Source organism: Cetorhinus maximus, chromosome 31 (assembly GCF_964194155.1).
Source record: "Cetorhinus maximus chromosome 31, sCetMax3.hap1.1, whole genome shotgun sequence".
Classification (NCBI taxonomy): Eukaryota; Metazoa; Chordata; class Chondrichthyes; order Lamniformes; family Cetorhinidae; genus Cetorhinus; species Cetorhinus maximus.
Genome location: NC_135909.1, coordinates 3,359,990 through 3,381,632, shown reverse-complemented (window position 1 = coordinate 3,381,632; position 21,643 = coordinate 3,359,990). Strand labels below are relative to the sequence as shown.

General features: G+C 45.3%; 1 protein-coding gene across 1 annotated transcript; it reads left to right on the top strand.

The window, feature by feature from the left end:
* The first annotated feature begins 265 nt into the window (after positions 1-265).
* On the top strand, positions 266-7,336 carry mrpl49 (mitochondrial ribosomal protein L49). Its single transcript, XM_078532863.1, has 4 exons — positions 266-453; positions 2,565-2,724; positions 4,723-4,847; positions 7,043-7,336. The coding sequence occupies exons 1-4, from the start codon at positions 274-276 to the stop codon at positions 7,187-7,189; spliced, it is 612 nt and encodes a 203-aa protein (XP_078388989.1). The 5' UTR covers positions 266-273; the 3' UTR covers positions 7,190-7,336.
* The last annotated feature ends 14,307 nt before the right edge of the window (positions 7,337-21,643 follow it).

Sequence of the window (21,643 nt, the reverse complement as noted above, 5' to 3'; positions counted from 1 at the left end):
GGTGATGTCACAAGCCAGAGTTGCCAACTCCAGGATTGGCCTGGAGTTTCTTTTTATTTGTTCATGGGACTCTTAAATGCCCTCTGAACAAGGGCAATTAGGGATGGGCAATAAATGCTGGCCTATCCCAAGAACGAATATAAAAAAAAACTCCAGGCCAATCCTGGAGGAGTTGGCAACTCTGGCTGGTACTGACGTCACTCGCCCCGCCCCACCACCGCGCGCACCAACTGCCGAGCTTGGAGGCGGAGAGCGAGACAGACGGAACCGCGCATGTGTGGGTCTTTCCAGGGAACGCATGCGCGCCGCGCCGCCTTTACACGGCGGCACTCCCCTGCGCCTGCGCGGCCTCGGCTTCGCCTCCTCCTCAGGCCGGTTATGGCGGTGGCAATGGCGGGAGCCTGGCGCCGCTTTCTCAACCCCGCTGGATGGAAGCAGCTCTCCCGGCTCCAGGTAGACAGGCCCGGGAGCGAGAGAGAGAGAGAGGAAGGGAATCTGGAAGAGACGGAGGCCGCTCTCCGAGCTGCAGTGAGGCCAGCGGGAGGCTGGCTCTGTGCAGACGGACACCGTGTCGGTGCCGTCGGGAGAGGCTGTCGAACCCCCGCCCGCCCCGTCGAGACCAGACAGCGGCCAGTGCCAGTTTGGGGGGGCAGTGCTACTGCCAGTGCCAGTTTGGGGGGGCAGTGCTGCTGCCAGTGCCAGTTTGGGGGGGGCAGTGCTGCTGCCAGTATGGGGGGACAGTGCTGCTGCCAGTGCCAATTCGGAGGGACAGTGCTGCTGCCAGTGCCAATAAGGGGGGACCAGTGCCAATAAGGGGGGGGGGGCAGTGCTGCTGCCAGTGTCAGTTTGGAGGGACAGTGCTGCTGCCAATGCCAGTATGGGGGGGTGGGGGGTGGGGGGTGGGCAGTGCTGCTGCCAGTGCCAATATGGAGGGCCAGTGCTGCTGCCAGTGCCAATATGGGGGGCAGTGCTGCTGCCAGTGCCAGTTTGGGGGACAGTGCTGCTGCCAGTGCCAATATTGGGGGGGGCAGTGCTGCTGCCAGTGTCACTTTGGGGGAACAGTGTTGCTGCAGCCAGTGCCAGTTTGGGGGTCCAGTGGTTGCACCAGTGTCAGTCTGGGGCCTAGTGGTGACGCCAGTGTCAGTGGTGGGGTCCAGTGGTGCAGCCAGTGCCCGCTTGGGGTGCTCCTGATGCTGCCGGTGCCACTTTGGGGCCCAGTTGTGGTGCCAGTGCCAATTTCGGGTCCAGTGGTGATGAAAGTGCCTGTAGGAATTCAATAGAAACAACAGTGCCATTTGACAGGCTTCCAGTTGTGATAACAGAGCCAGTACGGTATCCACTGGTGATGGCAGTGCTAGTAGAGGTGCAGCAAAAATGAGTGAGTTCAGTGGTGATGACAATGCCAGCAGAGATCCTGTGGTGTCGGCAGTGCCAGTACAGGTCTATTGGTGATGGCAGTCCCCGTGGCTGTCCAGTGATCATGACAGTGCCAGTAGGGAACCCAGTGGTGATGACAGTGACTAGGGATCCAGTAGTGAGGAGAGTGTTAGTAGAGATCAGTGATGACAACAGTGTCAATAGTTATGCATTGATGATGACTGTGCCAGTAGGGGCACAACAGTGTTGAGAGTGTTTGTTGGGATTCAGTAGAAGCAACATTGCCACTAGACATCCGGATAGTGACAGTTCGGGTCCAGTGGGGACGACAGTGCCATTAGGGAGACCAGTGGTGATATCAGTAACTGTAAGGATTCAGTACAAACAGCAGTGCCACCAAGCATCCAGTAGTGATAACAGAGCCATTAGGTGTCCACTGGTGATGACAGTGCCAGTAGGGGTGCAACAGTGATGACAGTGCCTGTAGGGGCTGCACTGGTGACCACAGTGCCAGCAGAAATCCAGTGCTGGTGGCAGTGCCAGTAGAGGTCCATGAGCGATGTAGCTATCAAATAATCATGATAGTGCCACTAGGGAGTCCAGTGTTGATGACACTGACAGTAGGGGGTCCAGTAGAGTCCTCAATGATTGTTAGTGTCCAATAGTAACAGCAGTCTCGGTAGGGGTCCACAGTGCCAGTTCGAGCCCAGTAGTGATTTTTAAAATTCTTTCATGGGATGTGGGCATCACTGGCAAGGCCAGCATTTGTTGCCCAACCCTGTTGCGACATAATTTCCTGTAAGGGCTCCAGTCGTGTCGTCAGCCTCAGTCGAGGGTCAGTGGTGGCATTAGTACCAGTAGGGTGCCCACTGGTAGTGTCAATGGCAGTGGCTGGTGCAGTGATCATGCCTGTTACTACTGAGGGGTTCAGTGATGATGCCACTGAGGGATCAGAGGCCATTTTGGTGCCCATGGAGGCCATGCCTGTGACTTCATTGGACAGAATGGATAGAGAGGTTATTATTTTCCAATATACACAGGTGGTAGCAGAAGTTATCAGCAGCTGGTACATATCAGAAAATGACCCCTCTGTTTAATCACATGAACAAGCTCTTGTAATATCTGTCTGTGGCCCAGGTGTCCAGACCCCTTCAAGTTCTGACCATGATATTTTCATTCTTTCCTAGAAATACACCAATTCTACAAGTTCTGATGCTAAATATCCAGGGATTATAGAGTCAACGGAGGAGTTTAAGTTTGTGGAGAGATTGATTCCACCTACCACAGTGCCCGTCCCTCCAAAACATGATCATTACCCAACGCCATCAGGATGGTGCCCACCTCGAGGTCCGTGTTATTTGACAGCTGATCCATTTCGCCGCGTTCTCTGCATCCCAGCCTTTTTTTTTGTAATGCTAACCACTACAGTCATTTCTCACTTGGTATTTGTAACTGGCTCCTATCACTACCTTATGCACGCTTTCTGTCCTTTGGCTCCTTCCCATGTTGAAATTGAGATGTATTGCACTGATCCCACAGCCTCACCATATCCTATCTCAGTAATTTGCTTCAGTAGCATAGCCCTTGTCGACTGCCCCCATTCTCTGATTCAAGCCTCCTCTACATCCTCTGCCTTCCTTTGACTTCTCCCTTTTAGCAGTCCTCTGTTTCCTCCCCCACTACTCTTGACAAGCCTCTTAACATTCCTCTGCCTCTCAAACACATCTCTCTAATAGCCTCTGCCTTCCTGGTCCTGTGTCTGTTTTGTGAAGTTCATTGCAATGTTTTCTACGTTGGATTCTACATGAAACCTCTCACTGTTTCCTCCCTGTGTAGGCCATAGTCTTTTAAATCTCAAGCTTGGTGTTCCCTAACAACAACCACTTGATTTAGCCCATCTGCTCCCTTTAACTTTTGTAGCCTTGTGGAGTTGTAAAGAGTGAGGCTTGGCCCTTCACCTAAATTTTCTCAGCCCCCTTCCCTAGATTTTCTCAGTCCCCATGCCTCACCAAATAAAAAAGATGAATTATTGCTTTCGGAATAATATTGCTTTCGGAATAATACTGATGGGGGAAGCAGGGCGCCTGGTGGGGGCAGTGAAGTGTAATCCAATCTACTGCCTTTGGGAGAGAGCTGGGAGTTGAACAAAATGGCAGAGTTGCCATGGTGACTCCTTATGTCGAACAAGCCAGTCCACTAGGGAACTCTGAATGTCTCAAAACAGTTAAATGTTTAACTTGCAATTTTTAAAAATCATTCATTCGTGGGATGTGGGCTTCGCTGGCTGTGTCAGCACTTATTGCCCATCCCTAGTTGCCCTTGAGAAGGTGGTGGAGAGTTGCCTTCTTGAACCGCTGCAGTCCATGTGGTGTAAGTTCACCCACAGTGCTGTTAGGGAGGGAGTTCCGGGATTTTGACCGACAATGAAGGAACGGTGATATATTTCCAAGTTATGATAGTGAGTGGGTTGGAGGGGAACTTCCAGGTGATGGTGTTCCCATGTGTCTGCCGCCCTTGCCCTTTCAGGTGGCAACAGTCCCCATGGTGTAGGTGACGATTACTAATCATTCTAGGGGTACTGTGGCATTGTGTTTATGTTAATTGACTAGAAGGCGGCTCACGTCCTGAAAAGGAATAGAAAAAGCTAGAAAGTAAGAGGACTGGACTAATCATCTAAGGGAGAGATGGTGGCGTAATGGTAATGTTGCTGGACTAAATCCAGAGGCCCAAGCTAATGCTCTGGGGGACATGGGTTCAAATCCCAACACGGCAGCTGGTGGAATTTAAATTCAATTAATAAATCTGGAATTGAAAAGCTAGTCCCAGTGGTGACCATGACGACTGTCATTGATTGTCGTAAAAACCCATCTGGTTCACTAACGCCCTAAAGGAAAGGAAAGGAAATCTGCCGTCCTTACCCAGTCTGGCCTACTTGTGACTCCAGACCCACAGCAATATGGTTGACTCTTAACTGCCCTCTGAAATGGCCTAGCAAGCCACTCGGTTCAATCACAATTAGGGATGGGCAACAAATTCTGGGCCTTGTCAGCCATGCTCATGTCCCGTGAAAGAATAGAGGGGAAAAAAAACCTGGAAGCTTGCATTCAACTCCCATCGTGGCAGCTGGGGAGTTTAAACTCAATTAATTAATGAATGGAATAAATCTGGAATAAGCAGCTGGTAACAGTAATAGCCATGAAATTATCAGATTGTCGTGAAAATACATCTGGTTCACTATTGTCCTTCAGAGAAGGAAATCCAGTACCAGCAATGCCTTAAACTCAGTTAGCATCTGGCGATTACTTCTGGCAATTATGTTTAACTAGTGTTTTATTGTTTTCCCAGATCCACCTCCTGACTTACCCTACATCATACGACGCTCCCGGATGCACAACATCCCTGTTTATACAGACATCACCCATGGCAACAGGAAGATGACTGTCATTCGGAAAATAGAAGGTGACATTTGGGTATGTGCCTTCGTTTCATGATTATTTCCCCCAGGGCAATGCCTTGACCAGTCAGACTTGGCCTGCCTGGTTTGAATTTTAAACAAAGCTGGGCAGTTAACTGTTCCGCGCTGCGTTCTCCTTGATAATGCCTCCACCAATCAGAGTCTACTTGCCGATCAGTCAGCACTGTCTTCTCATGCAGTATAAATTGTTGTTCCCTTTACTGTTGGTTTACCTTGTGTAGCTGTCCTGATGAGTGCAGGATGGAAAGCTTTTATAGCATGTCTCTTTTTTCAGCGATACTTAAATTCTGTTCTTCCGAACGACTAATTGTAACCTAGTAACATTCAGGCAAAACTGCTGCTTCGTAATTTGTGAAAATCAGATGAGACTGTCTAAAGAGGATTCCATGTTTTTGTAAAGCTCGTGTAATTGCTCACAGAGCCTGTTCTCATTTGCCAGTTAGCATTGACATGTTGTTGGGCTGCATTGTCAGGCACCGAAGTATTTCTGGTTCGTTAGAAGCCCTAGATGGCAGGAAGGTGCACCGTACCATTTTAAATAGTAAGGCAGGTTAACATTTTGAACATCACTTATCGTCGGAATTGGCTGGAGTGGCGGGCACCTGTCCAAGGAGACGGAAGGAAAGAGAAAAGCTTACATCCCAAATTCAATAAATATTTCACAATTGCACACAAAAGTTGCAGCCAGTGTTGGATGTTGTCTCAAGTTAGATTTCAACAAGGAGGTGAGGTGTTTTGAGACAGAAAAGGAGGAACACCCAAGGATGCCTCTCAAAAATCATGAATGTAGACTTGCGAAATGTTGAGGAAGCTGGATGGATTGGATGCATTGGACTTGTGCACCAGGGATTCACACTAGTGATGCTGGTGGCGCCAGCTCCAGTGCAGAAAACTTAATTGCAAGTGTTGTCGGCCAGCAAGTTCTAACAATGAACCAGCCGCACCGACGGTAAAGGCATTTGTCACATCTCCATTTCAGCATGCTTTGTAATACTAACACCGTGTAGTTACCACCCCACATCTCCGCTCCAACTCAAAGTCTGTTTCAGTGCTCCCTCCCTGGTTTTCGTATCTTTGCTAACCGCATGTGACTGGGTGGGGTGTGGGGGTTTGCAGTGGTTGGTATTGTATTTTTTTTTTGATCATGTCTAGTAACTCATGTAAGGTGTGGAAAATCAGTCATGTAAACCCTGTCATGCACCTCCAAAAGCTTAGCATGAAACCCAAATAAGTGAATGACATTGCAATTGTGACCTAATACCTTGTTTAGATTCATCATCATCTTTTAGCTTTAGTATTCAATGCCCCTATAAAAATAATCCAACATCCTTATTGGTTTTGTTCTTTCGTTTTCCAGTCCCCGATGCTGCTTCCAAAAAAACATGACCCTGCATTTCCATTCTCGCGTTCCATTGGGAATTTTACCATCTCAGATATTTTTCCATTCTCTGTCTTTCCCCTTGTGAACTGCACTTACTGCCTATTTACCCAACTGCATCAACCTGTGTGTATCCTTTTTCAGGCTGACTTGCGGTTTGCCATTCCACAATTTTGTTTTGTCAGCAAACTTTGAGGTCACTTCTTTTACATCTGTGTCCAAGTTGCACACGCAACTTGTGAGAAAAGAGGTTGTGATGTAGACCTTCATTGCCCACTGTGAGCTTTATCTTGCTCTTTCGAGAGGCATCCAATTGCAGAACCTCCTACATTTTGTTGTAAGCATCCCTTTACCTCGGCTTCCACAGACAATTGGTAAATAGAATGTGATGTTGTTTGCTGTCTGGCTGATAAATATGTTTTTGTTTCTTGAGAGGGTTAGGGGAAGAGAGAGAGTGTGAAATATATTATATGAAACCAGATAGTGACAGAGCAGGATTTCAGAAACCACCTCAACCAAGCCAACTAGTGGCCTGATTTTTGTGACATGGCAAAGTTGATTGGTAAATGTTGGCATAGCAATTGAAAATGACAACAGAAAGTAAGTTCTGTGGACAGGAAGTGTCCACCCAACACAGGATATTTCCAAATATACAAATTATAAATAACTTAATCGAGCCTGGCCTACGTGTACAACATGTTTCTTTTTTGCTGTTCCTGATTAGCCTTTTTTTTTCTACTACTGTCATCCCCCCAATGGGTTGGTATTCTTCATTTTTTTTAACCCCTGTGGTGCTCTTTTGCCTTCTTCAGATGCTCGAGAAGGACCTGAAAGAATTCCTCGTACAAATTACGGGCAAGACTCCCCTTATACATGTTAACGAGGTGACAATGAGCCTCCGGGTCAAAGGTTATTTCGACAAAGAACTGAAATCGTGGCTGATGGAGAAGGGCTTCTAAGTATGTGACTGGATTCACGAGTTGCGTCGAAAAGGTGTGACTCTGTTCACTAGAAGGAGCTTTTTAAAAAAAAGTTGTACCTAAATCCACAATGTGACCAGGTGTTCTGATCAAACTGCAGAGCAATCCATTAAATTGATTGTTCCAGTCGCCTCGCCGGCATGTAATTTTTGGTTACTCTGAAGGGAATCTGCTGTGTAAACTGATCATTGAGAAGCTCCACCACCACCACCTGCGCTTTCCCATCCAAGCCACACACCAGCCTGACTTGGAACTATAACGGCCGATCCTTCACTGTCTGTCGCTGGACCAAAATCCTGGAACTCCCTCCCTTAACAGCACTGTGGGCGTACCTACACCACACGGACTGCAACGGTTCAAGAAGGCGGCTCACCACCACCACCACCACCCCGCGGGCAGTTGTGGATGCAGTAACGTATGCTGGGCCTTGCCAGCGATGCTCACATCCCGTGAACAAATATTGGGGGGAAAAAAAGAAAATAAAAGCAAAATGCTGGAGATCTGAAAGTGGGAATGTTAAGAGCTATAAACGGGAAAGGGAAATGAAAGGACTGGATTTGTTAGGGGAGAAACCAGTATTTTTAAGAGGATGGAGAAGCAAAATTCTTTTGTAGTGATCAAAGAAAACGATAAGACGTGACCCAGCGGATGGTGCTTCAGACAATGGGCAAAGGATCACAAATGTATTGTGTAAAAGAGGCCTATTACAGATGTACGAGATTGGGTAGCTGATGACCCTCAGGAAAAGGATGAGTTGATTTATGTTTTAACCATTCACAGGGCATGGGCAAGTCTGACATTGCCCTTGACAAAGTGGCATGGAGCCTCCCTCGTTGTAAACAGCTGAGTTGTATCCTCAGCGATTGCAGAGGGCAGTTAAGAGCCAATCCCGTCGCTGTGAGCTTGGAGTCACCTATAGGCCAGACCTCGTAAGAATGGCGGATCCCCTTCCCTAAAGGACACGAGGGAGGCAGGTTTTTGCGGCAATGCGTCCATTTCACGGCCATGAGCACTGTCGAGCTACTAGCTTTATATTCCGGTTGTATTTCGTAAATTAAATTTAAATTTCAGGAAGACTGTGGTGGAAGTTGAACTTAATGTTTGCAGTTCTGTACCCCAAGCCCCTGGATTGCTAGTCTAGTAACATAACTGCTGTGCTATTGTACCCACAACTGTAAGTTTGAAAACTGTGGAAATATGCAAATAGAAGCCCCCGCCCACCACCACCCACCAGGTAATTCTGCTGTGGGATTTCTATGTCAAATTGAGAGCTACGGTTTGATATTTCATCTGGCATATTTTCTTGTTCGTTCTTGGGATGGCAAGGCTTGCATTTATTGCCCACCCCCCATTGCCCCTGACGACATGTTGGTGAGCCGCCTTCTCAAACCACTTCAGATTGTGTGGTCTAGACGCACCCAGGGTGCTGTTAGGAAGGCGATTTCTGGATTTTGACCCAGTGACCAAAGGGACGATGACATGTTTCCAAATCAGGGAAACTTGCAGGTGGTGGTGTTCCCAGCACCTGCTGCCCTTTTCCTTCTAGGTGGTAGAGGTCACGGGTTTGGAAGGTATTGTGGAAGGAGCTTTGGCAAGGAGCTTCTGACAGTACTAGATGGAGATGATGCAGCATTCTCAAAGCAAAACTTGAGCGCATGACCTTCTGACTTAGAGGTGAGAGCACAACTTCTGTGGCAGGGCTAATGTTTAGATAGTGATAATTAGAATTTTAAAAGTTAATTAAAAATTGAAGGAATATAGCGAGGAATTAACATCTGGGGATTTACCATTGACCGGAAACTGAACTGGATTGGCTACATAAATACTGTGGCTCCAAGAGCAGGTCAGAGGCTGGAATTTTGCAGTGAGTAACTTGCCTCCTGACACCCCAAAGCCTGTTCACCATTGGCAAGGCACAAATCAAGAGTGTGATGGAGCACCCAGAACTTCTCAAGAAACTCAACACCATCCAGGACAAAGCAGCCTGCTTGATCAGCAGCCCATCCACTACCTTCAACATTCACTCCCTCCACCACTGGTACACCGTGGCTGCAGTGTATGCCATCTACAAGATGCACTACAGAAACTCGTCAAGGCATCTTTGACAGCGTCTTTGAAACCCACAATCTCTACCACCTAGAAGGACATGGGCATTAGAAGCATTGGAACACCACTACCTCCAACTCCTCCCCCCCCCCCCCCCCCCCCCCCCCCCCCCCCAAACCCCCTACCTCACCAAGCACTCGCGTCATTCAGACTTAGAGCCATATCCCCTTTCCTTCACTGTCTCTGGGTCAAAAACCTGATCCTCCCTAACTGTAGGTGTATATACACCACTTGGCCTGCAACGGTTCAAGAAGGCGGCTCAACCACCACCTTTTCAAGGACAGTTAGAATCAGGCAACAAATGCTGGCCTTGCCAGTGATGCCCACATCCCATGGAAAAATTTTTTAAAATCTGGATTTCAACAAAGTGATCTCACCATGGAAGAGAATGAGCAGATAAAATTATTTATTTTCAAGAATGAAAGAACAGCGTTTGGCACTGCAGTGATCAGAATAACATTGTTAAGATATGCAGGGTAGGAAATTTGGAAGCAAGCATGATTGTAGGTATATGGATTCCGTTTCAGATAGTATGTTTTACTTGGGTTTTGTTATAGACCTGAGAATTTCTATATCTAAACAATGGTACTTGTAATTTGCAGTCAATTAAACTGGTAACTGTTAGCAGAGTGTACGTTGCTATTTATTGAAGCTGGCATCTGGAACTCATACTGGCAAGAGGTTCTAGTACTTTCCATACAGGCAATTGCAGGCTCAGGGCAGTGGTATTGGGACAATCTGAAGTGATATATATTAAGAGTATGATGGAGGAAGCGAGTGGTACGACATTATATTAGCCATTATCAAGAACATTCAGATATCTAATACACTATTGTGTGCCCATTGTGAACAGGTGGGCCTATGATAAAGAGCATCACCGATCATGTTGCTACTCAGAAGCTGGTGATGTGTTGAGAGTGAGTTGTGTCTGGTTAAACAGTCGGTTTTATCAATGATGCATGGGTCTCCTGCAGTGGAATCTCACCCCTAATGGTCTCCTTATCCTTTTCAGCACCATTTTTTGCTCTGGAAATAAATAAATTACAAAATGAACAATGATTAGAAAATGTAACTTTTCTTTCATTACTTAGTTTTTTTCCGTTACCCGTTCTTCACGTGTGTGCCTAGATAAAAGATCAAGGCCCCAACATAATAGAACACACTTCCCAGCAGAGGTTAACAATGACAATGCAAAACTCAGAACACAGAACCACCTCCTTCGGTTTCTTTAGAAGCCAGCAAAGGATGACTAAATGTTGGATGTGATTCTGTGATTGGACAGCACTTGTTACACAATCCCAAGTGTACTAAGAATTACACAAACAATCAATTTAAGATTATCCGTTGGACTTGCACTTACGTTTGCTAGAAGTTACATATATTCATATGCAGGGACCTGTCCTTTGCAGACAAAAGGAACATGTCTAGGCATTGCTGCTTTTTCTTTGAATTAAATAAAAGCATGGGGGACAATAGTTCCCTGGTTCATTCTCCATGGCAATGCCTCAACCAATCAATCATCTTCTCTCACAGTATAAATTGTTACTCCCTTTAAAATTTGGTATTCTTGCATCTGTCCTGATGAGTGCAAGACAAAAATCTTCAACAGCAAGTCTCTTAGCAATATTCAAGTTCTGAACTATCAAGCGACTAATTGTCAAGCACGATTCCCCTTTCATAAAACCCTGTTGATTGTGCTGTGATTTTCTAAATGTCCTGCTACTACTTCCTTAATAATGGATTCCAGCATTTTTCCAATGGGAGATGTTGTGCTAACTGGCCTATAGTTTCCTGCTTTCTGTTTCTCTTCCCTTGAATAGAGGAGTTACGTTTTTGTTTTGCAGTCCGCTGGGACCTTTCCAGAATCTAGGGAATTTTGGAAGATCACAACCAATGCATCCACTATCTCTGTGGCCTATTATTTTAAGACTCTGGGATGCAGGCCAACAGGTCCAGGGGACTTGTTAGCTCTTAGCTCTATTGGTTTACCTAGAACTTTTCCCTTAGTGATAGTGATTGCTTTAAGTTCCTCACTCCTTTGATTTTCTACTATTCTTCAGATGCTTTTTCTGTCTGCTATTGCGAAGACAGATAGAAATTACTTGTTCAAAGTCTCTGCCATTTCCTGGATTCCCATTATTGGTTCCCCAGTCTTGCCCTCTAAGAGATCAACATTTACTTTATCCACTGTCTTCCTTTTTATAACTGGTAGAAGCTCTTGCTGTGTTTTTGTATTTCTTCTTTACTTTTATATTCTAATTTCTCCCTCTTTTTTTTTAGTCATCCTTTGCTGCTTCTAAAGAAACCAGGGGAGGTGGTGGTGTTGTGGTAATGTCACTGAACTGGTAATCCAGGCTAATGCTCTGGGGACACGGGTCCAAATCCCACCATGGAAATCTGGAATTGAAAGTTAGCCTCACTAATAGCGACCATGAGACTATCAACATAAAAAACCAACCTGGTTCACTAATGTCCTTCAGGGAAGGAAATCTGCTATCCTTACTCGGAATGGCATTCATGTGACTCCAGATCCATGGCCGTGTGGTTGACACTTAACTGTCCTCTGAAATGGCCTAGCAGGTTGCTTGGTTCAAGGGCAATTAGAGGTGGACAGCAAATGCTGGCCTTGCCAGAGGCGCTCATAAATTTTTTTAAAATCCCAGTTTTCTGTCCTACCACTAACCTTCGCAGCATTGTACGCAACATCCCTAACTTATTTAGTTAGCCTCAGATGGCGCATCCTTCTCTTTTGGGTAAAAGGCAGCAGGGTTTTCCTAGTATTATCTCGCATCCTCAAACAATAACTGTTTCATTTCATTCCGTGCACTGAAAGGCTGTCATGTTTGCATACATAATAGAAAATGCACTCCGAAAGTAATTTATTGAATTGAATGCTTGAGGAATTTCTGTTTGATAAGGTGTTACAATGCAGGTAGTTTATGCTTGTCTTCATCGCCGGTGATCCCCTGTGCTTCCTCTTTGATTTCTCAATAAGAAACGGTGGCCAGTAATTATTATGATGATCGTTGGAATAAATTTTATGTAAGGCTCTGTGTGTTGCTGCCATCTAGCACCATCATTACAGCAATCCAAACCTCTGTCTCGCTTGAGGTGTATTCAAGAGTGAACCAATGTTCAACTCCATGGAGTGATTGGATTTAAGCTGCTTCTTACAATTCCCCACAGGCATTGCTCAATTGTTATCACACTGCTCTGACAAATTGCCTATTGGAGACTAGGCACTTCCCAAGTTGAAAAGAAAGGAAAGATTAATGGTTTTGATCACCCGGCCAACTAATAGGTTTCTGAGGTCCACGAGTGCAGTAATGAACTGAAACAACTCTAAGTCTACATTGAATGTCTAATGTGTTGAAGCCTTGCTGACCTCCAAATCAGTGGATTTTTGACGTTACAAACCTGCTTTCCACTTCCTCAATCGTGCCTGGTAAAGGAACGTTTAGCGTTTCCGTTAGAAAAAAAGCAGCAACACCAGCCAGTATCGCCATTCCACCATATATAACCAGCGGTAGAAATGGTACGTAACCACCAGTCAACCTTACCACCGGTGCTACCACGGATCCAATCCGGGTCATCGTACTGACAAGTCCCAGTCCCGTCTGTCTGCCAGGGGAAACAAGTAAAGTAAGAGTCGGGCGTTGATGAAACATTTCGCCTTTCAACATTTTTTCCTTTCTTCTCTCTTCTAAAGAAGCTACTGAGTCTTTCTAGGGTATGGTTCAACCTCCTCAAGTACGTAGATTCCTATTTTCCCCTTAAACATAAGAGTAAGCATTTAGCCCCTCAAGCGTGTTCCAACATTCAATGAGATCATGGTTGATCTGTGACCTAACTCCATGTACCCGCTTTTGACCCATATCTCTCAATACCTTTGACGAACAAAAACCTTGTCAACCTCAGTTTTAAGATTGGAGCTAGCATCAATTGCCATTTGCAGAAGGGAGTTACAAAATTCTACCACCCTTTGCATGAAGAAGTGTTTCCTAATTTCCTTCCTGAAAGGTCTGATTCTAATGTTGGGATTATGGCCCCTAGTCCTAGACTCCCCAAACGGTGGAAATACCTTACCTGTTCTTGTCAATGAAATCACCCATTAATCTTCCAGGGAATACAACCCCAGTTTGTGTACTCTCTCCTCATAGTTTAACCCTTGGAGCCCAGGTATCATTTTAGTGAACTCACCAAGGCTCCTTAGACAGCACCTTCCAAACCCAGGACTGCTGCCACCTGAAAGGGCAAGGGCAGCAGACACATGGGAACACCATCACCTGGAAGTTCCCCTCCAACCCACTCACCATCATAACTTGGAAATATATCACCGTTCCTTCATTGTCGGTCAAAATCCCGGAACTCCCTCATTAATAGCACAGTGGGTGAACCTACACCACATGGACTGCAGCGGTTCAAGAAGGCAGCTCACCCCCACCTTCTCAAGGGCCAATTAGGGATGGGCAATAAATGCAGGCTGAGCCTGCGACTCCCACATCCCATAAAGGAATTTTAAAAACTTGGACATAAACAAGCCTTTAATGTGGCTGCCGCAATTCATGTGACTTTGGCATTTGGACCACAGACAGTATTACGTCTCCAGCAAATACCTAATTAAATATGGGCATAGGTGAGGGTACCTCATAGCCATTTGTAGAATTCACAACATCCATTTTTTAAAGAAGGGCCAACATCTAAAGACTATGGAGTTTCCAGCCTGCCTGTCTCCATGTTTAATACTGGACAAAAGGGAAGATCAAAACTCAATGGCGACTGTCAACTTCCCCTTGTATCACAATGGCCTCCTCCATACAAACTAGACCGGGTGGGTCTAGTGTTAACCCACACCACAGGATGCGGAATGAACATGAACACAACACCTTATATTGAAAAGATCTTGAACTTGTGAAAAGCCACATGGCTAGACAATCATGTCGTTTTGCCTGTTTAAAAGATCAGCCAAGAGATGTTTGTAGGCAGATCCACCAGAGCCATCAGTCGTCAGCCAGTCTGAGAACCAGACACTGAAGCTAGCTGCAAGTCATTAAGCAGCCAAGGTTCTAGTTTCAAAGTTCACCTGAGAAGCAGCCTCCTAGATATTCGACTACAAGGAACCTCAGATGCTTCTGCGAATCCTTCGCTTTACAAGACACTCACTTCAACTTTAAATTATTGAATCTATTCAGGAATCCACAGGCCTGCCACGTGAGAGAGCAGACATCATAAATCAGACACTGAATTAATTGTAATCTGTAGAAGTGCCCTATCTTTATCTGTTTGTGTGTGTGCATGTGTGATGTTGCATTAATTTGGGGTAAGTGTGCGAGAATAAAAATAACCTCTAATTTGAACTCACGAAAGCTTGCTGCTGAATTATCTAATTGGAATACACATAAGAAAAGACATACCTCTTTCCATGCAAAGAATAATGATCATGGGCAGTAAGAGAGTACATACATTATGTCAGTGACACCAGTCTATTGTTAGAGCTCTATCCAAGTGATTGTAAATACAACCTGTGTAAATTACTGACCTATGTCATGTTGGAACAGACATGAGAATATTACAAATTGTTAAAAAACTATATTTTATTTTTAAAATGGACATTGTTGCACTTTTAAAATAGTGGTCCTCTGCTATTATCACAGCTTGCTGCGAATCTCTTATTCTGAAGAAAACTCCGCGAAATCCTGTCTTCAGCTACCAGGATTTTCCTGGACTCTAACGCCTGAGTGAAAGAATCCCTCTCACCAGACTCTGATATTCACATGAACTGTTAACTATCCTGTTTGCAATTTATATTCGTAGAAGTGAAGCTCGTTTCTCTTACTGTATTTTTCCTTGTGTATGTGGTGCATGTGTGTGTAGTAGTGACAGAGTTGTGTGTGTGTGTAAAAAATGTCCCTGGTCCAAAAATCCAAGGAAGCCTGTGACTCTGTAAAAAAAAAATCTAATTAGACATGAACGGGGTTTTGGGAAACACATCTCAGCCTTATCAAAATTAAACCTCCCTGATTGTGGATAGGAGGTTATAAGAATTGGGGGGGGGCTCAGTCTGTCTTTCTCCCCTGTCCCATAACACCTGTATGGATCAGTTGTAGAATGTCACAGGACCACCCACCTGATCACAGTTGGATAAAGTTCACTTGTGTGGAGGAAGCAACGGGTGAAAGCAGCTGCGAGACATCCCTTCCCCACAGCAGCAAATGAAGTTCACAAGGCCTGAAACTCTGCAAAAGGGATGGAACAGTAGGAACTCACTTTATTAATAAACTGATTAAGACACTTGGCTGAAGTATATGTGCTTGATATTTTTAACATTTATTAATCGAGTTTAGTTAATCAAATACTAACATAATAAGCACAGTCATTCCAGCAGAAACATTACCCAACTAGTTAAAAAGAAAGATTCCTATCCCAAATCCAACATCTGCACTCATGCATTTTAAACAGAAATCATGGTTAATGATGAGGACTGAGGACCATGGTTGATTTTTCCAATATCTGGCCAAGGTATGTTGAAGCCAAGTCTAATGCACTTGCCACAACTTGAGACAGCGCAAGGATTACCCTAGGATTTTCCTTGTCTGTAGTATACTTGGTAATCCATGAGCGTGTACGTTCTTTTCTTGTCTTGAGACATAATATGTGTATAACTGATTCGTCAAGTATGGCCCTCTTTATTTCTCTATTGAGTGTTTGAACATAGCCTAAATTTAATTCGCATTGTCGCCTCTAATTACGAATTAATTACTCCATAAGTTATCTTCAGCTCATGTCTAATTTATTATCTTTTGGTTCAGCATAAAGAGCATGTCCACTTGTACTTCGCCGATTCTCAGTGTCATGTTTTGCCCCCCCTTCTCCAGGCGTCTTCAGGAAAACCTGCAGGCAGATGGACTATAACTTTTAGGGAAATTGGCTCAGACCTTCCCATCTCTGGATCATCGGAGACCGTACGTAACCTAGAAGATGCACAATGGGACCCTGAGAAGTCACAGGAACATAGAACAAAATAGGAGCAGGACTAGACCACTCGGCCCCTCGAGCCTGCTCTGCCATTCAACTAGATCATGGCTGATTTACATCAACGCCATTTTCCCACGCTATCCCCTTACCTCATGATGTCTTTAACATCTAGAAATCTATTGATCTCAGCCCTGAACATACTGAGTTGGAGTTGGTAACTGGATAGTTACCCAGGAATTGTTAGACATAAAAAAACGTTTGTCAGGAGTGTGGGGAAGGATTCCTGTAATCGGTGGAGCATGTTTTATTACAGTGTACTAAGTTCGCAGGTGAAAAGGGAACTATGCAGTCTAATTTACAGCAGAAGGATATACAGTGTGATACGGTGGCTAGTATTTTAAGCAGTTAGATTTGGGCATTGGGATATTTATAAAGTTGAATTGTCTTTTTTCTATTTCACAGGATTAGCTCATAGAATTTCGGTTTTTTACTGCATTGCACTTCTTCCTCTGATGCAGTAGGTGGCAGTAATACACCAAGGAGGCGTGAATTTGCCAGAAAGCAAAAAATAGAAAGAAAAAGAGCTTAGGCCAGTCTAGACCTAGGTAGCAACATGTGAGAACATGCCTTGGAGTCCTCTCCAGATCTTTACCTTCTGCTGTAAATGTGTACATAGTTCAGTACTGTTAATAAGGACCCATTGGTAACTTCTACAAGACGGCTTAATGGTGTCTAAGCACAATACGCACCATGGGTAGCGACAACACAACGAGACACTCTACACCCAGAGAGGGGCCTTCATCAACTTACCAAAGAGAAGCAGGAGGAGCAGGAAGGTGGTTTTGCCGGGGTAGCGGAATTCCCACCCGTGCGGTCGTCTGCACGCATGTGGCTCTTAAGGGCACACGTAAACAGGAAGATGTTCTAGAAGCACAAATGTGCATCACTCCACCAATGTGCATATGGTGTACAATAATGCAAAGAACATCACATCAGTGAATGCCTGGCAACTTGCAGAATGCCTTCAGTCTGATGCAGTCAGCCCCAGCCGCCACCTTTGAGGCAAACCACCAATCAGCTGCTGGCTACTTGGTGATAAAGCTCGCCCCCTGCACACCTGGTCGATGACTCTCCCCCGCCCCCCCCCTGCTGCCCAACCACTCAGACACCTACAACGAGAGCCGCGCAGCCAGAAGAAGTAACATGGAGCAGACCAGCGGCGTCGTGAAGCAATGGTTCCACTGCTTGGACCGTTCAGGGGGGTGTGGGGGAGCCCTCTGATACTCACCAGAGCGACCTGCTACATCCTCCACAGCTTCACAATCACGAGGAGGTAGCCTTTGCCATGAGATATTCGGAAGAGGAGGGGAAGGTGGCATCCAGGATCCCTTCGTTTTGGGCTGGCTGACAGTGTGTGGTGACGGAGACTCCGGTTCCCCTAAGAGGTCATCCCAACATCACCATTGCTCCAAAATTCCCACGTTTCAACCCCAGTCAATCACGGACAGGAAGACAACTGATTGAGTCAGATCAAGAGGAGAAGTTCAGGAATCCGAAGGGTTGTTAAGCACGGTTAGAGATAGAAAGATAGACCTGACAGCCTTGGCGTGGCAACAATTGGGGGAAATTGAGGGTAAAAAATACAGGAAGAAGGGAAATCGTACGGGTGGATAACATTGAAGCATGGACTGAGGGAGGCCAGAGAAGGAGCAAAACAATGCCAACGGTTGATGTACCTACACCACATGGACTGCAGCGGTTCAAGAAGGCGGCTCACCAGCCCCTTCTCAAGGGGCAGTTAGGGATAGTCAATAAATGCTGGCCTGGCCAGTGACGTCCACATCCCATGAAAGAAAAAAAACGCTTAGAACTCATACCTGGATGTTTGAGCTGAAAGCTCCTCATGGATGTGAGGTTATCCCAGTGTGTACACATCCATTTATAGACATTCCTTCCGATCCACATTACCCTCAATGTTATTGTAAACTTAAGCAAATGGACATTGTCAGGCGTACCTCGCTAACTTCTTGTATTAAACTTGGAGCCGTCAAACATCCGCCAAAAGTGCACATCTGTGTGTGGTAATTCTGTCCTCTTGCCCTGCCTCTTGTTGAGGCGAGGAATACACACGGCATCGCTCCGGCAGCCGATTCCGGTCCGGAGGGATGAAAACCCTGAGAAGCTCCTCCGTCTGCAGCTTGCCTGTGACGTTGACGTACTTTGAACCCTTCGCTTCTGAAGGAATCCTACAGTGACGGTCGGGCACAGCAGCCGCAAAGCTCTGTCGCAAGTTGTGGGAGCACGTCAAGAAAACTGGAACGATTAACAAAAGAACATGGATGATTTGGAATTTTGCCGCACCTTCAACAGTCTCCAGGACATCAGCAAAGCCCATGTCTGAGGACTACAGTTGGAGAGATTGTTAATACCAGAGAGACTGTTACCTTTCCTTGCACAGGACATTAGAGCCTAGATTATGTAATGCTTAATCTGATGATGGCAGAATTACTTTGTCGCTCTAAAGTGTAAATCATTGAGGGAGTTACTGGTCAAAGGTATACTTGTAACCAGCATTTAGGAAGATCATAAGATACTTATGGATAGGGAAGACTTTTTGTCCCACCTAATTTATCCATCCAGAAAAAGCCTGCGTTCTTCCCACGGTTTTAACTAATTGTTAAACGATTACTAGGCTTTTGCCTACGCCAGTTTACCCAAAAATCTGTTCTGCATGATTCAGTCCTCAAGATGCCTTTTACTGGCTTGAACCTGTGGCCTTTGTTTTAAGCCCCTGTTTAATTTGAGGCAGTGTTTTAGATTTAACCTTTTCAATACTATTTATTGTCCTGGCCATCTACAGGAGCATTTCATTTTCAAGCTAAAAACCTCCAGTGTCTCCCCTTCATCTCTTGCAAGATATACTTTATTCGAAAATATGTAAAGGTACAGTACAATACAGTGTAAGTTTGACTGTTCAAATAGTGCAAGACAGGTCAACTTGGTTCAATACAGTACATGGCATTCCAGGGTGCCTCACTCTGCTTCTTGTGCAGGTCACATCCACGTTCACATTACTGTTTCCAAACACCTCGGTGTACAATGCAGCAGTGTCCCAAACTGTGGCCTTTCCCCCATTGAGCCTTATCGGCAGCTCCACCAAGTTTCAGTACATCCCCTTGGCACAGAGTCCTGGCAGGTTGTGCCAGCCTGCAAAAACTTGGCTGTTGACAGCTCCTTGCCTGAAGAAACGCAGCTATAAACACGAAGTTATAAGAGAATCCAGCTATAAATAAGGGGTTATAAGGTTAAAAGAGTGATTCTCCTATGAAGTAGGGATTAAAAATGGAAAGTAAAGTTCAAATTAAAATCCGAGACCAGAGTTAAAAAGTTTATAAGCATGTCTGGGCATAATAGTGTGCTCAAGGACAACAACCATATTCTCTAACGCAAGGCAATTCTGAAGAAAACAGGAACTGGCCTTTATATCACCTCAGCAAGGCATTGGTAAGTTCTAAGATACTTCAATAAACTTAAGGATGACCCTAAACAACTTGCCAAGCTGAACCCTGGAAACTGAGTGACCACTATTTGCACCTCTCAGTGTCCTGTTTGTTTGAAGGATGTTGACAAGAAACAAAGGACGTTGACCAGCATGAGTGCTCAATATGCTTCCTGCTGGTGCAGTTCTTTTAGGGTATAAAATTGGAACTACACAGAAGGAGTTTTAGATTTGTTGGATTCACTCCAGCGTCTGTTTAGTAAAGGTAGCTGCTGAACTGTGGTGATAATACTTCTCCCTTAATTGGGATATAATTATCTTGCTAGACTTGGTAGCTTTCTACTTGGGGATTTAAGGTAAATACTACTTTAAATATTGATGAATATCTTGAATATTTCCCTGTAACATTATTAAGATCTTGATTCTCTAATAGAGACAAGATTATACTTTCCTTTCCTAGACCTGTCAATATTGCAATTGATTTACCATCAAAAGCATGTTTGGTTCTTTAATAAACTTCTATATAATTTAGAAAATATATTGTCTCTTATAGTCTTCTGCATCCAAACTCGAGAACCCATCTCCGTACACTCTTCAGTTGAGAGGTACATTGTTGAGGAGAGGTGCCTGGGCCCTTATAACACTTGGGTTGTTATAATCTGGCTAAAACTTGTTAAAAATGCAATCTGGAGGGCAGTAATATTCTGTGGTGGTTCCTTTCCTTCAGGAAGAGTTAGATCAGTTCTCCAAACCCATTTAAGTGTCCTTGGGGCCTATCTTTCTCAACCTCAAGTAAGAATGGCCATCCAAGGAGCAGGCCTTATCAGGAGTAGCCCCAAAGAGGGGCTAGGATTATAATCCACTCCACTTGCACTGGAAGACCAGCAACTTTAGGACAAACAGCGCCTTTCTCCGGGTTGATGGCCTTTCAGTAGTAGTTGATGTTTGTCTTAGTGGGTGTTCCTGGGAACAGCCCATAGAGCATTGTGTCCTATCTCATGGCGCCGCTAGGGATGAACCTCAACGAAAAAACTGCTGCATCTCTATCCAAATGTTACTTGCTGACGCACATTCCCGAGGAGGCGGGCGCTGATCTCTTCCCTACTACAGTCATCTCAAGGACAGCATGTGGTGGCACTGAGACACCAGGTGTGCTTGAAGGACCTGGTGGGGAGAGACATCACACTGCCAGCAATCTATGCGATTCATTTGAAAGTTCTGACGATGCTGATTCCTGCTAAATGACTTTGACAGCCTGCGCAGGTAACCGTCTGACAGGACACACCATCTCCTTTTTCTTCTACAGGCCATCAAAGATATTACCTGCCGACCATTTGCCTGATTGACTTGTGGTCAAAGGTTCTTTTCCGCACAGATGTTTCCACAAGGGAGTGGTGGCATGGCAGGGTCCAACTAAATGGAGCATTCTGCTGTAACGTGTCCACGCCCATTCTTTGACCACAAAACTGGGTACAAGTTAGACCCTTCACAAGTAGTGACAATTGGTGTTTACGTACTGAGGCTCAATGCAAAGCTTGGCGAGCCACACACCAAGATGGCCATCAGAACAAGGGTGATGTTTGGTACATTTTCCCCTCTTTACCTGGAGGTTTGAACATTATGCTCCTGCAGGCAAGGACTATTTTCAGTCTCTAAGTGAGAAGATCAGATAAGAAGGGAAGATGGCTCTGGTGACTGGTGACCTGCACCATGAATAGCAACATCGAGAGCACCTCACACCTGCTGACCAGGCTCTTGCCAGTAATCGAGAGGGAGCGTCATTCTCCGCATTCTCAGTTTCTGCTTGATTTTAGTTATATGCTCCTCCCAGTTCTTGGATGCACATCCAATCC

What these genes read in the sequence shown, in the direction of transcription:
- mrpl49 (XM_078532863.1), top strand. Translation starts at nt 274, where the DNA reads ATGTGTGGGTCTTTCCAGGGAACGCATGCGCGCCGCGCCGCCTTTACA. An exon ending in AGCAGCTCTCCCGGCTCCAG is followed by an intron (nt 454 to 2,564) that starts GTAGACAGGCCC and finishes ATTCTTTCCTAG; the next exon opens with AAATACACCAATTCTACAAG. An exon ending in AGGATGGTGCCCACCTCGAG is followed by an intron (nt 2,725 to 4,722) that starts GTCCGTGTTATT and finishes TTGTTTTCCCAG; the next exon opens with ATCCACCTCCTGACTTACCC.